Source organism: Patagioenas fasciata, chromosome 9, assembly GCF_037038585.1.
Source record: "Patagioenas fasciata isolate bPatFas1 chromosome 9, bPatFas1.hap1, whole genome shotgun sequence".
NCBI lineage: Eukaryota > Metazoa > Chordata > Aves > Columbiformes > Columbidae > Patagioenas > Patagioenas fasciata.
The window spans coordinates 4953015-4968959 of NC_092528.1; the positions used below are offsets into that span (position 1 = coordinate 4953015).

The following is a 15945-nucleotide window of genomic DNA, read 5'->3' on the forward strand; positions in this document are numbered from 1 at the left end:
TAAACTGAGACAAAGGTGTTTATTCATTCACTTTCAGAAAGAGGGAAACTACATATGAAAAGTAAAAACAGCCAATAACAATAGATTCTGAGTTATGAACAATTCAAACAAGACATTAAAATCTTGGTTCTTATACAGGATGTGGTTTAAAGCTGTGAGGCAATTATAAATGCTTCTTTGCCAGCAGCTTTTCTCGAGTGGCCGTGCCCAAGGCTGCCCTGCGCTGGCCATAGGGTCTTTCTCAAAGAGAGAAGCGCTTACGATTAATTCCTGTTGGTTCCTGAATGACAGTGCATGTCCCGTGGCCAGGGAGCTGGGGTTCGGCAGGAGGGCTGCGTGGTGCCCCAGGCCTCAGCCCAGGCTCCCTGCAGCTGCTGCTTCCCTGCAGGGATCCGCGCGCAGAGCCGGGGGCGTTCAGGCGCAGCTCACACTCTGTCTGCATGGGCGCGCTCACCAGAACTGCTCCTCAATCTGCTGCTTTCTAGGGAGAACAACAAACAGCGAGGGGTGAGCCATAGGTCCCTCTGGACAACAGGCGCATCTTCAAACTGAGCACATCTGGCTGGCAGGAGAATCACAGGGACTGGAAGGGACCTGGAAAGCTCATCCAGTGCAACCCCCCCATGGAGCAGGAACACCCAGCTGAGGTTCCACAGGAAGGTGTCCAGGCGGGTTTGAATGTCTGCAGAGAAGGAGACTCCACAGCCTCCCTGGGCAGCCTGGGCCAGGCTCTGACACCCTCACCCCAAACAAGTTTCTTCTCAAATTTAAGTGGAACCTCCCGTGTTCCAGTTTGCACCCATTGCCCCTTGTCCTGTCACCGGTTGTCACTGAGAAGAGCCTGGCTCCATGCTCCTGACACTGCCCCTTTCCATCTTGATCCCCAGGAATGAGTCCCCCCTCAGTCTCCTCTTCTCCAGCTCCAGAGCCCCAGCTCCCTCAGCCTTTCCTCACACGGGAGATGCTCCACTCCCTTCAGCATCTTGGTGGCTGCGCTGGACTCTCTCCAGCAGTTCCCTGTCCTTCTGGAGCTGAGGGGCCACAGCTGGACACAATATTCCAGGTGTGGTCTCCCCAGGGCAGAGCAGAGTGGCAGGAGAACCTCTCTGACCTACTGACCACCCCCTTCTAACCCACCCCAGGTACCATTGGCCTTCCTGGCCACAGGGGCCCAGTGCTGGCTCATGCTCACCCTGCTGTCCCCAGGACCCCCAGGTCCCTTTCCCCTACGCTGCTCTCTAATAGGTCATTCCCCAACTTACACTGGAACCTGGGGTTGTTCCTGCCCAGATTCAAGACTCTGCACTTGCCCTTGTTCTATTTCATTAAATTTTTCCTCCTCCAACTCTCCAGCCTGTCCAGGTCTCTGGATGGCAGCACAGCCTTCTGGCGTGTCACCTGATGAGAAGCACCTTGCTAATCACAGCTCAGTCTGCTCTTAGAAATCATTCCTGCACGCTTGGCAGGCCCTGGGTGGAGGAAAATGCCTTCAGAACGTTTCACCTGGCTCAGCAGAGATGAACACCTCTTCCCAGGTGTAGTCAGCCAGGTTCACAGGCTGCTTCAGCCAGCAATGCTCCACTAACACGGCCAGAGTCATGCGCTGCTCTGGAACAGGATGCAAAAGCCCAGCGATTAGATCCATGAGGCCTGGGGAGAGACAGCAGACAGAGGAATGGCTCAGGCTGTATTTTAGGTATGTTGGGAATGCAATATATTGTTTATGTTCAAAGAATGCCAATTTCAATGACTAATCCTCCCCTTTGATTCCTTGTGCAGTACTGTTCTACCACGGCCTTGGCCACATGTGCCCAGCTCTGAAAACGATCCAAGATTTCCAGGTTGTGCAAACAGAACTGAGTTCAGAGTTATCACACTGAAGAGCACTGAAGTGCCACAGAGGCAACCCTGGCTCACTGTTTCCAAGCCCAGGCTTATCCTGCAGTTATCCCGTGTCTGACGTGCGGCTAAAGGTGCTCACAGGGGTCAGGGAAAGCTTCAAGGATTTACCAGTCAGCAGCACCCTGAAGCCTTCAAAGCATAGTGCTACGCAGAGCCCAGAGAACTTGTTGAGGAAGACTTCGTTAGCCTGACATGCCATTAGTTTTCCATACCTCCAACAGAAAACAAGGCCAATGTATTTTGCCTGTGACGTCAAGCCATACTATTAATTCAGAAATAATAAATTAACACACTATGTATCCCCAAAGTGACTGGCAATAGTTCAAGTGAGAAAACTTGGATTAGAGTTGCATGAGTGCCATAATTGATCTTACAGAGTGAACCTTCCCATCAGGCATTATTTTTTCTGGTTTTCTTGGGTATAAACCTTAATGAAGCTTGACAAGCTGATAGGTTGAGTCATTATAATAACAAGAGGTCTGGAATTTGAAACTAATAAAACATACGACAGATAGCTGTATTCATCATAAGCATGAAGAACTGCATAACCTACCCAAAAGGATACCTCGGGTAACTCTGCTTCAGCAAGCAGCTTTTAAAATCATTGCAGAGCACATTTGGAAACAATTTTCCAGTCTTCCCTGTGATTTCTGGAGAATAAATACTGATCACGCTTTCCCAAGAGGTCTGCTCTTCTAGAAAAGCAAATGAGGATAATTCACCTTTGGAGCCAGGCCGAGGAGGATTCAGGACAGCAGCCATGGCCTCCTCCAGCTCACAGAAGGGATTCTCTCCAAATACCAGGGTATAAAGGGTGACACCCAGTGACCACATCTCCAACTCAGGGCCATGGTACCTGTGCAGAGATAAACTCAGGTTGCAAATATATAATTGTATGCTGAACAAAGTAAAAAGAAAAAAGCCAGCTGATAGCCCCTGTTTCCAATTTTTATTTTAATATAGGAAGTTTTTGAGAATTCTAATAAGGTTCTCATGTGTTTTTGAGAAGTCTGTGTTAACCTTCTCCATGAAAAAAAACCCAACAAAACACAACCAAAGAACGGCCAAACAATTTCCGTTGATGAGTACGTATAACATGCACCTAGACTTCCACATGCGTGAGCTGCTGACAAGACAACTTAAGCCTCTTCCTTCTTCACCATAAGCCAAAACTATCAAGTAAATATTTAAATGGAAGACCAGACACTGCAGTGGAATCCCCCTTGCCTCCTCCCATCCCTTGCAAAACAAAAGTGATTTGGAAATAAATACTAACTCCCTAGATTCCATCTGAGAAAAAGGGACAGTTTCTACACACAGTAAGAGCCTGAACTCCCAGGGCAGTGCTGCTTCATCTTCCATCTCATTCCCAGCAGGGAATTCCTCTCTTCCTTGCATTGTTCCTTGCCCCCACCCTGGTTAAGAGGAGCTGCCTGAAGGACCCATGAAAACAGCTGTGAAATGAGGGCAAGCTGACATCCTTGCACATCCAATTAATGCTTAGCACCCTGTGATGGTGAGGCTTCCCTCCAGGAGTGGAGGCGACACTGCCAGCCCACAGGTAAAGAGTGCCCAGAGAAAGCAAGAACAGGGGAAAAACAGCTCAGAGGTGGGTAGCACAGCAAGAAAAGCTGCAAGGGAAGAACCTTTGTGTGCAGAGGGGCTCAAAAAAAGAAAAAAAAACACAACAAACCAAAAACCAGGGAGATGAACAATGGTAAAACTGCAAATATTCACATGGGGAAGCAGGTAGGAAAGAAGGGAACAGAGGAGATGAGAGTGGGAGGAGTACAAAACGCAGACATGGTCAGGGGCAGATGCCATACAGCAATACTTGCTTTTACCACCTCTCTAAAAAAAGCAGCTTTTAGTAGACACGTTAGTGTGTTCATACGCAGGTAGGAAGAGAAGGTTAGCAAGGTGACGTACATATGAAAGACTACAGAAAAAAGACACACTCAGGTAAGAACACAATTCATCCACTCCTCTAGCACGCTGGAAATTAAAACCATAGGCTTGTTCTTGAACTTGGCTCTGCAGCAGGACAGACATTAGTACAAGGCTCTGCAAAACATCTGGCCAGAATAAGAAAACCTGTCGACAGACTTAGTCAGAAACAACTTTTTTTGTATTCAAGCCATTGCAAATAATTTCTGTCACTGCAGAGCCCTAAATCTCACTGCAGTTTTCTGTGGCTAAATATTCTAGCAGAATAGCAATGGCAAAGCTTCTCTGTTCCAGCCCTGCACACACATTTATTTTGGTGGAATGGTCACAAAAATCACTTTTCAGAGAGTGACATACGGTTTGCCAGACAGCACTTCCGGTGAGCAGTATTCAATTGTCCCACAGAAGGTATAAAACAATTTGCCAGGTTCCAGGTAGGCAGCTGAACCAAAGTCCACTAATTTAATTGTGAAATCTTCAGCAATGACAATGTTTTCATCCTTGATATCTCTGTGAAGGATGTTTCTACAGTGGAGATACCCGACAGCTGATACAAGCTGGAAGAAAAGGAAAGAACGAGGGGTTACTACACAGCGCTGTCCTTCTGGGTAATCTACGTGACATCACAGAGTTCCAATAGCCACGTTTGGGCTTGTTTTGGCACTGTATAAACAAGATAGAGAGCCTAATTTTGGTAACTGGAAATGAACACAGGCATGCCTGTCAGCCTTGCTGCAGCGGGTGTTGCAATGCTCTTGGAAGAGACTTAAAAAACCACTTTGCTTGCATTCCTCTCACAAATGTGCAGGAAGACAGCATGTTATAGTCACGGTGTGCTTGTTTTTTGGTTAGAAGCATCAGAGCTTACTGTTACAATCCTGCCGGTTACTCTATTTTTATCCCAGCTTCACTTGGAGGGTTCTTTGATTTCTCCAGAAGGACGTTACCGTGTGCCTCCGATACTGCAGGATGACAAAGCACTTAGAGTGAAGTTTGGTATAAATAATATAGTCACTTCTAAATTCCATTCTTCTTTCTGCACGATTCACCCTACAGTGCCATAAGAACAGCATCAGAGTTATATCACCTTAGAGACAATCGTGATCCCTACCACAATAGCAAGAAAACCAAGCGGCTGACGTAGAAGAGTTTCTATTTATAATACAAAGCTCCCTTTGCAGAGAAATACTGTACAGGCCTGAAGTAACAAAGCATCCCTACAAACTCAGAGTCAGCTCAGGAAAAGGGCTTATCCATCAGAAGTCTCGAGGGGCTGCAGTTTGTGAATGCACGCTGTGGAGCAGACACGGGAAGGTGCATCACTTTGGCTACCAGCTTCCACGCAGGCAGGGGGAGCGTGGACACAGTGGTAGGTTAACATGTGCAAAGTAATTCTTGCAAACCTTGGAGCAAGGAATTCATTCCAAAATACGCGAGGAGGAATTACTTGGGGACTGCTGTTGTGGTTAACTCAATGAATAAAGGACGATTTGGCTCTCAGGCAATCTCCTAACTCACAGTAACCTACCTTGAGTTATTTTCATAGAATCACACAATCCCAGGTTAGAAGGGCCCACAAAGGTCATCTGATCCAACCTTTCCTGGCAAAGGCCCAGTCTAGACAAACTGGCCCTGCACACCGTCCAGCTGAATCTTAAACGTGTCCAATGTTGGGGAATCCACCACTCCCCTGGTGATATTAGACCAACGGCTGATTGTTCTTATCATGAAAAACTTCCCTCGTGTCCAATCTGTATCTCCTCAGGAGTAACTTGTACTCATTTCCCCTCATCTTTTCCATGTGACTGGTTGTAAACGGAATCACAGGATCAGAGAATCATTTCAGTTGGAAGAGACCCTCAGGATCACCAAGTCTAACCATAACCTAACCTGACTCCAACACTAAACCATGTCCCTGAGAACCTTGTCTAAACATCTTTTAAACCCCTCCAGGGATGGTGACTCCAGCACTGCCCTGGGCAGCCTGTTCCAATGCCCCACAGCCCTCTGGGGAAGAAATTGTTCCCCACATCCAACCTCAACCTCCCCTGGCGCAACTTGAGGCCGTTTCCTCCGCTCCTGGCGCTTGTTCCTGGGGAGCAGAGCCCGACCCCCCTGGCTCCAAGCTCCTTTCAGGCAGTTCAGAGATCAGAAGGTCTCCCCTCAGCTCCTGTTCTCCAGCTGAACCCCCCAGGTCCCTCAGCTGCTCCCATCACACTTGTGCTCCAGCCCCTCACCAGCTTCATCGCCTCTTCTGCACTCTCTCTAGTCCTTCTTATGTTGAGGGGCCCAAAACTGAACACATCCCTGCTCTGGTACTGAAAACATTCAGATGATGCCAACCATGTCCCATTTTAACTGACCAGAGCTCGTCCTCCAGCCCAAAGACTACGTCTGCTAGGTGCACTTCGGCAGAAAGTGTGTGGGGAAACAGTTCAGGGAGTCTCCATCTTCTTTGTAGCCACATTAAATTCCAAGATAATTTCTTGATTTTAAATTCCTTAAAAAGAGGAGAGCCCTTTATCCCCATAAGCAATCTAAACCAAGCATTGGTCTAAGTAAGAGTGTGGCATTTAGTGAGGCCTGGGGCAACTCCCATGAGCTTCCCTCCTCCTGCAGAGGAACTGTGAGGGCTCCGCAAATGGGCATCCTGGTGGCAGGGGCGGTGTGCTGCGACAGGCACAGCCTAGAGGGGATGGGAAATCCTCGTATGAAGTAAGGTCCTGTAAAGGCTTCTTTGTTTCTAAATAAACTTTAAAAAGGTTTCTGCAGGCAGCATTCCTGTTAGCCAGAAATCAGCCCTGCAGCATGATGAGGAAAAGTTCTGCAGGTATTGAGCATGACCCCAATTCAGCATGCCTGCTGATTAATGAGTAATTCTTCTGAGTGAAATAGGGTCCTGGTACTTATATTAATCAAATCTTACCTGCATGCAGCAAGTGTACATTCCCAGCTCTCACCTGTCTGAATATATAGCTTGCTAATGGCTCATCCAGATTGGGTTGATTATCAATGAACGTAAAGAGATCCAGACCAGATCCATGCTTCTCCATCACCAGCTGGAAGAAGTGTTCATTTTCAAATACATTCAGCACCTATAAATAACAGACTTTTAAAATCATGTTCTTCAACCTCAGACTGCCTTTAAAAAACAAAACAAACACAAACACAGCTCTCCTCTTGGAGATTTACTCAACGCATATTATAATCCTTGAAGGCTTGTTTCAGTGAGCACTGATGTTTCTTGAAAAGACAGCAAAATTGAAACTGAGAGCCGAATTAAAACGAAGAGCAATTCTCCTTCTGGGGGGAGAAAAACCCCAACCAACCAATCAACCAAAAATGACAAAAACAGCCCCAAAACAAAGAATGGGAATCAAAGTATGTATCCAGCTTATTTACTGAACTGGTACATGTTCAGATGTGACATCACATTTCCATGATATGCACCCTATCATCTTGAAATGATGTACAGACTTTTTTTGTGTGAGAGTCACACCTTCTATGTTTACACCAATTGTTTGGGGTAAAAGTGTCGAAGCAGGCGATAGTCTGGTGTATATACCCTCCAAAACAAGACAGGATAGATAGGTTGTGTTCTTTCCTGAAGAGGTACATTTAATACGCTTCCTCACTCCTGAAGAGGAAGACGAGATGTGTTCAAAGGGACCATCTGATACGGTTCAAACTGCCCTCACCAAGTTCACTGTACCTTAATAATACTGGGATGCTGCAGCTTCAACAGGATTGCAATTTCTTGAGTAACTCTCCCCAGATCAGGATCATCTACCCAGCAGTCCTCAAGCACCCTCTCCTTCCAGATGAACTTTACGACAACCTACACAGACAACAGCATTCAGCATCACTTGTGAAAGTATGACTTTAAGTGTTGGGCAAGTTAATTTCCAGGAAAAATGTTAGTGAATCACATTACTAGAAGGACAGAAGTAAGCCAATGCACATTGCTTATTGTATTTTTAGATATATCTAAACTAATTTAGTCCTAGAAGCCAAATGGTGCACAGACATGTATTTCCTTTTTACTGATGCTCCAAATTCCAAAGGGCCTGCTCTCTTATCAACCCAGTTACAGCAGTGGTGATGTCTGGCACAGGGGTCAACAGAGGGAAACTTAACATCCATGCAGAAAAACACCGGAGCTTGCCTCTCAACACCCAAAATACTTCCACTGATAAACAGGAAGGTCCCATAACCTCAACGTGTCTACTCCACGTTCTTGAGTCATGGCATGATAAAAACTTTGAAGTTTGTCATTCTCTTTAGTAACAGAAGATTAAAACCTGTAATTCTGTTAAGATTAGTATGTACTTCTTTCAACAGGTTAAATCAGATACATGGTCAGTCTCATTCTGTGCCTGTGGCCTTAGGTAACAGTTCATACACTGCATTGATGCAAGCATTTCGCTGTCCCGTTTTCATGAGGTTAGTGATTTCGAATTTCTGTTTAACAGGAAAACCCCACACTATCAAATAACAGCTTTTAACAGTGCAGTGCTGACAGTATATGAACACTCTGACCTTTCAGTTTTCATCCTAAATAATCACTGCAATGAGATCTAAAAGGAATATTTAACCTCCTGGTGATCCTTCTTGCCCCTGGCAGTCCAGACAAAGCCAAAAGATCCTTTGCCAATAAGACTGAGAGTGCTGTAATTTTTTGCGTATTCTCCCTCACATGCCCTTAATCCTTCAAGCTCTTCAGCTCTTCGGGAATTCTCAAAAAGTGAAGCCGATCTGATGGCCTAGGTACAGATAAAGAAAAATAGCAAGAAAGAAATTATTAAGACGCAGAATCATGTTTATAAAATGAAGTAAATACTGAAAAGAACAGACACATCTGCAAGAATAGCTAAAAAGAGTGATCTTTAGTTTCGATAGCTGAACTGTCTGATGGTGTAACCATCACCCTATGAGACAGCCACCTCTCAGCAGCTACAAATACTGCTTAATTCAGAGAAAGGTAAAGAAAACAGCAGCATATGCACCTTAGATACTCACACAAAATTCTCTGTGCAAGTAGGAAAATGAAGTCATTGTGGTCTATGACCGAATAATAATTTGGTTTGATGAATAAAAAGTAGGTTACTTTCAATGTTGTAGTTTTTCCAGGTAAGTGTATTCTAGATGGACAGACCTAAAAGGATGCTGCTTTAAGCCCTGTCTATAAATTTGGCCATTTCTATTTGCCTCAGAAACTTTAAAAGGGTTAGTATAGAAAAGATATTAAATTGCAAGTGTTTACCACACTTTCTGGTGAGATAGCATTTTAGGTCTGTAGATTGGTTTCTAGCAGACACAACGAGGAAAGAAGTTTGGGGCATATCCTCCTGAATTTCAATACCCCAGTGTTGTGGTTTATGCCAAGGATGCACAGAGCATCTGGGCCAGTCACGACGGGCTGCTTTTGCCAGTCTTTCCCAGTTAAGCTCAATTCCAATGCAGTCAACTTTTCTTTTGACATAACAATAAGGAAACAAAGAAACAGCATTATCTGCCCACCATCTTGTGACAATGTTTTAGTTTTAAAACTTTCTGACCTTAGCTTCAGTTTAGCACTCAAACAAGGAAAAAAAAAAAAAAAGCTCAATATTATATAATGGTAGAATTTCTTACTTCTCCAAGACTTTGTGTAGAAAGATCTGCAATAGACTGGGCAGAGCTTGCTAGACTGGAGACCAAAAGCTGAGTCCTTGCTACAGCTTCCCTCTGGCTCTGTAGAAGGTCTTTCACCACATGGACACAGAAAAGTATGGCAGGGTCCTGCAGTTCTACACGCTTCACTTCAAAGAGTACGCCTGCAGAAACAGGTCAGGAACTTAAAATGGTAGAATGAAACTTTAGTGTTGAATGAGACCACAGACATTTTATGACAACATTCTGAGCTCTTAACAAAGTGAATTCCTCCATTATTCTTTTGGGGAACACCAAACTCAGCAAGGAACCATCAGAGGGGCTGACAAAAGCAGAGCTATTCTAGAGATACTTGGTAGTTACATCTATAGTTGCCACTCCCAGCAGAAACTTTTGTCAGTGTCCAGTTTTAATTATTGATTTCATGTTGTTATTCTAAATTACATAAAAATGGGGATTTTATAAAATAAGCCACAGAATCCAGGCAAAGGAACGAAACACATTCCACTACACAATTTAAATACAAGTTTACAATGGAGTTTATATTTTCTGTTCAGAAGAAGTTATCACATTCAAATCTTTTAATTGTGGTTTAAGAATATTTCTGACTATTCAGTCTGGATTAATTTCTTAGTAACTGTGTATTTTATACTACATGCTTTTCAGTACCCTCTGTGTAGACTTAAATACCATTTTTTCTTCTAGACAGTAGAGCTTCTTCCTTCCTCTCCACTGCAAACTTCTAACCAGAATTTTCTGCCTTCTGCAAAAATGTGCGTGAAAAAGAGCATCCTGATAAGAGTTTTGGGAAAAGGAAAAATAGGTTTAACTTACTTAATTGTGAACCATCTCTGTGACAGCAATTCCCAGCATAGTTGCCTTCCAGAATCTCCAGGGTCAAAGAAGCTGCTGGACTGGGCCTTCCTTCTTGTTTCACTGGGGTCGATGTTACTTGTAGCTCCACATTTTGCTGCCCATGCAAGTGACAGTCTTCTTCAGGACTACCTCTGCTTTCAAGTGGGTTTCTGGTAATGTTGTCCCCCACAGCCTCTGCAAGAGTTTCCACCTTCTCAAGAAACACCTTGGAGGATTCTTGAGACTTTTCTAAATGCCTTGGGGAGCCCAGCCACCCAGAACCATCTTCTACAGTAACACCATTCAACAGCTGCTTTTCTTGCCCAGTTGAAAAGGCACTGATTTTCTGAGTCAGCACGTGGCCTGCAGTGGAGTCCACTGCATTAGAAGAGGATGCTCCTACAAGAGCTGCAGTACTACCTGAACAATTATCTGAGTTTTCCTTGACACAAATATTCAGATCCAGCACCTCAAGACCAGAGCAAATACAGTTCAGCCCAGTGTCTGATTCACTAACATCTACAGAAGTTGTGGCAATTCCTGGTGCAGAAGCACTGCAACCCATTTTATATCCTGAGCAAACATCATGGATATTATTTCTTCCCTTTGCAAAGAAGGAGGAAGTATCATTTAGCAGGCAGTTTTCAAAGACAAAATGCTCAAAGCTGGAACGTTTTGTATCACACAACAAGTTTGTTTTTGACAACTGCCCTGTAACCATGTGGTTTTGAAAGTCTTGCCTGCAGTCCAGTGTTGTCCCAGACCATGGCTCATCTACTGTTGGTGTTCCAGGTGAGTTACGTGTAGCATCAGAAGGCAGCTTAATTGGGCCACAGGATGCGGTATCTGGATTGTCTTCTAGCCTAGAGCAAACAGGTAACCAGGCAGCATTTACTGAAGAAGCTTGTCCCCAGGCATCAGTGGTGTGCTGATGTTTCAGCATTTCATACGGTAAGCTACAGATCCGCTGACAATTTACTTCCTTGAGCTCTCGATGACGAACTTGTAATTGGTTAGGCAAGCTACTAGTCTCACTGGCATTTTGAGTCTCAGAGGCAGCAGATACTGCATTATCACTGCTTCTTGCTGGAATCTTCATGTTCTGACCTAAATCCAACAGCTCTGAATCAGATGACATGTGAGACGGCCTTGCAGAGAGCATCTTCTGAGAAGTATTTGATGCTGCAGTTTCCACTGTTCCGCACTGTTCCACCAATCTCATTCTATCTAGCCAGGTTTCAGGGTAAGGCTTTCTGCGGCGGGCTGACAGCCCAGTGGTAGCAACGCTGTCTTCACTGCAAGGATTCAAAGTTATTAGTGATATCATGATGACAAAAGAATGAGAAAATCATCACACTGTATACCACCCACTCTTCTCTTACTATGGCCATTATTTGAAACCTGCACCAATTCTTTTATTTGAAGTTTAGAAGAAAAAGGCAGAAAGCTGTTGGCACAGGCATCCAAAATTCTAACAAATTCCATCTTGACCAAAGAGGCGCAGGTGCACTCGAACAGCGCTCTTGCTCTACGGATTACTTCCTTCTCTAGCTTAATTTCTAAATATATACATATATAGATCATTTACCACAACAAAAAGCCAATACACGTGGTGAGATGCTTCCAATCCCAAGAACAGAAGATCCCTTGTCTGTCCAACCAAAGATGGATGTTCCCACCCATCAATTTAACCATGGTTCACTGAAGCCCAGAGCACAAGGCATTTTACAAACATTCTATTAGTAAAAATGCAGAGCAGAAAAACAATCCATGCAGCAGAGCACTTACAATCCATGTATGATGTGAGAGACATAAACCCAGGAGAGCACACGGAAACAATGAGACTATCGGTCTCCTTAAAAGGCAGCAAGACCTGTGCTGTAATAGTTTGTATATTAAAAAGGGCAGTAAATATTTTCTGAGGGTTAGAATTGTTAATGTGGAAGGCTTAAAATTTGACTCAAACCATGTGCATCATATATGCACTTGTGCCGAATTTCTAACCTTGTAACAGGAAAAAGACCCAGAAAAGATGCAATAAAAATAGCTGGACTTAAGTGACATGGTAGTACTGTATTTTAACGGATGACCTGACAGTTAGACCAAGCACCGAATGGAGTAACATTCAGAATTCATTCCAGGTAACCTGACTTCAGTGCAACACCAGCTGGTTGATAAACATCCACTGTTTCTGATCTAGCAAAGATAGAGCCTAATTACATTCCCTAGCTTGGGTGAAGCATTTGGTTCCCTCTAGAGATGGAATCCCTGTAGCTTTGCAACTGTAGGTTATACAGATCTAAACAAAAATCTCAGGTAGGCAAAACTCAACCTGCCTTGCAAATCACGCTGATTCGAAAGAGAGCAAAGTGTGGAAGGCTCTTGTTACACCTTCCCATGGACATCACAGAGGTGAAAAACACTTTCGCTAGTGATTGCCACCATGGCTCTTCATTGTTCAGAGTGAATATGCAGTCCATGCAACGCCTACCTATTAGAGGGTGTGGATGCTGCTTCAGGAGGTAAGGGAGGAGAAAAAAAACTGGTCTCATTCTTTTGCTTAATCTCATCATGTATTAATTTGTCATCTTTGTGTCTTTGTTGCAATTGCTGCTCTTCATCTCTTGACAGAAGGCTTGCTAGAGATGCAGTCAAGCTGCTGCCTGTACCAAACAAGAAATAAAACCATACCAACTTAGCCTTTTGCGTTCACGCTTCAGAGACTTCAGTGATTAAAAACAATCCTGGAACTGCCTTTGTCTGTCTTGTCCCAAAAATTGAATATAAGAGACTTGATTAAGGCAAAGAGGTCCAAATATGAGCACTCCACTCTACTTCGGCTTGAGAAGTCACCACATGCAGGAATCTAAATGTTTCAGATCAAAATCCACAAGTTTGTAAGAGGAAGTAAATCATCTATTGTTAAGGAGTCAACAAATCTAGATTTGAATCTAGAAGAATCCTTCCATTTATTAAAGGCTGAGTGCCAACAATGCTCCCTCACTGAAGAACTGAATTAACTCCAAGATTAGAGGCATCGCCTCATCAAAGAATTACCTAAGAAATTGCACAGTCTACTAACTCTCCTTTGTTCCAGTAGTGTGCATTGCTTTCGAGGCAGATGTGCATTTCTAAGCAAAGAAAACAGAAAAAGAAAACAGAAAAAAAACCACAAACCAACCACCAAGTAAATGAAGGAAACAAAACCAGCATAAAAGATCTCTTGCAAAATGGATGAAAGTATGCACTTGCTTGTGTTCGCTGTTTTGGGCAGAGCTAGCTGGAAAGGCAGATGTGGAGACATAAGGCTTTCTTGCTTCTGTTTATTTTGATAAATTCTTTGTAAATGCAGCAAACTGCATCAGAGGAATATGTGATGATTCCTACCTGAAACACCACGGCAACATAACATTGAATATTAGCCAGCAACATGAGTCAATTCAGAAGAATATTAGAATTTTCCCTTAAAATATTAGTTGTAATTTGTAATTATCTACAGCTCTGCTGCCATGCTATCATAAAAGCTATATTTCACTCAAAATACTCAGAGTTCCTAACAGGGGAGGGAGGGGAAGTGCTCGTTAAGTGCAAAGCATCATCTATTAACAGTGTAATTTCCAACTTGGATATTCAGCTTCATTTTCTTATCAACAAAGAAGCACAACAAGAACAATTCTGTTCACCTTAAGTTATAGTGGAAATCCAGTTTAAAAATTGCATGGAGGTACTTTGCTTTTACAAAGTGTGTTCCCGTGTTCATAGGCAAATCTCTCATCTCTATTTTACCTTTCTTCCAGCAGCCAGAGCCAGCTGTACAGAAGGCAGGAACACCTTCAAATAGGCACTCACTCTCTGTCCCCATGGAGCCGTCAAGAGGAGGTAATGGCAAAGAACAGTCACTGCTTCTCTCCATGTTGTTATAGAAACCAGGGATCAGGAACGTAATGTTCTAAAACACAGAAGGAAACCTCAGAGAGCTAAGCTGACTCTCACAGGTTGGGGAAAAATGCTAACAATCCACATTCATGAACCCGATTCTGATGAGTAACCGGGCAAAAGTGATCCATGTGACTGAACATGTACTTGAAATGCAAACTAGGTTCTCAGCACTGTGAGAATTCACAATTACAGCAAGGGAATTTGTGTACCATCCTACAACGCGCTGAACACATGGAACACGGAGGTTTTGTGACAGACAGAAATGAGTGTGAAAGATGACTGTACAATTCCAACGGATATGCTGCCAGACAGAGCAGTCTTTTGGGAGGGATTCAAACTCCCGTCTTACCTTTCCTAAGAGTTCTTTCTTCTCATAGCCAAAGAGCATCAAAGCAAAACTATCCTGGATGCCACAGATGGTTCCGTCTGAGCGGACAGTAATAAGACCACTGATGGTGGAGAAAACCAGGACTGTAGCAGAGTAATGACAGCCTGTGAAAGAGCTGCCTTCTTCTGTCTGCGGAACACCGTCCTTCTGCACTGCTGCTTGCTCCTCTTCCAGAAGGCTTACTTGCAGCTTTAAACTGAGAGGAAACATGTTACCCTCTCTGGATCGGCCTACAGCTCGCTGGATCCTGAGGTTCTAAATTAGAAAAAAAAAAAGACAAACAACCCAGAAAACATCTAAACTAACCAAATGTTTTGGTTGTATTTCAGTATTCATAAAAAATCACACAGGAACATTATCAGGAAAAAGGAGCAGGAAAAGAAAAATGAAATAATCTTGTGAATACTGAAATTGGAATAAAGTCTGGTTTTCTAAGGATTCCAAATCCAGTGTTGAACTCCTTTATGAATATCCTGCTGATGAAGACCAGGGAGGTCCACGCTGCAGCTTTTCGGCAAATGAGGCATTAATAATTTCAACTATCTAGCTGTTCGTTTTCATGGCATTGGCAAGATCTGGTTATTTCTTTAGACTTGCACTCCTCAGACAGGCATGACTGAAACTGGCTAAGGAATTCAAAGGAATTTTAGGGAGCTGACAGGGACAGCATGGTTTCCTAAAAAACAAGGACTGAAGAAACGTGTCTTTTCCACAGTGAGAGGTCAGGGCTTGGTCTTGTTCTTACTTAGGAAATATTCAGAGAGCAGCTCCATAAATAAGCAACATACCCTTTTTCAGGGGACTGATGTTTCTCTCTGAAAAGGCTTTCTTCTGTTAGATGAGGGAAAACAGTATGCACCTGTGTTCCAAACCAGAAAGGCACGGAAGAACATGGTTGGTGTTCATACTATACCTTAGGGATCTTTCTCCCTAGAGGAGGGATCTGCACAGAAGGAATCAGGTCCTTTACGTAGAGCCCAACTACTTCTTCCAGTGTTGGGTAGCCATGGAGATGGGCAAAAAGGAGGTCACATGATATTATCTCTCCCTTGGAAAGAAAATTTACAGGACTATTTCAATTTTAGCATTTTAGCCACACTTCACTCAATCCTTTCACCACAGTTTCGGCAAATACCTAAGCAAATGGCAGGATGTTTCATTCTGTATTGTCTTTGTGGATACAACTACCTCAGCAAAAGCAGACACAGCATGACACAGTTCTCTGAGGTTTCCAGGCAGAGCCCGCCCTTTGCCGTGGGGAG

At 43.8% G+C, this 15945-nt stretch overlaps 1 protein-coding gene across 7 annotated transcripts in view; it reads right to left on the bottom strand.

Moving 5' to 3' along the window:
• PASK (PAS domain containing serine/threonine kinase) overlaps positions 1 to 15945 on the bottom strand; it is a 21315-nt gene continuing 5370 nt past the window's right edge. For 4 of the 7 annotated variants that reach the window (XM_065844246.2, XM_065844248.2, XM_065844244.2 and 1 more), the window contains exons 6-18: positions 15597 to 15731; positions 14645 to 14938; positions 14143 to 14305; positions 12848 to 13019; positions 10336 to 11651; positions 9484 to 9665; positions 8445 to 8612; positions 7562 to 7687; positions 6810 to 6944; positions 4207 to 4406; positions 2625 to 2758; positions 1504 to 1650; positions 1 to 481 (exon numbers count right to left, since the gene is read on the bottom strand). In XM_065844246.2, coding sequence (XP_065700318.1) covers positions 426 to 481; positions 1504 to 1650; positions 2625 to 2758; positions 4207 to 4406; positions 6810 to 6944; positions 7562 to 7687; positions 8445 to 8612; positions 9484 to 9665; positions 10336 to 11651; positions 12848 to 13019; positions 14143 to 14305; positions 14645 to 14938; positions 15597 to 15731 — 3228 coding nt within the window. In that variant the 3' untranslated portion in view covers positions 1 to 425. The other 3 variants (XM_071812332.1, XM_071812331.1, XM_071812333.1) reach the window with 3 other exon arrangements.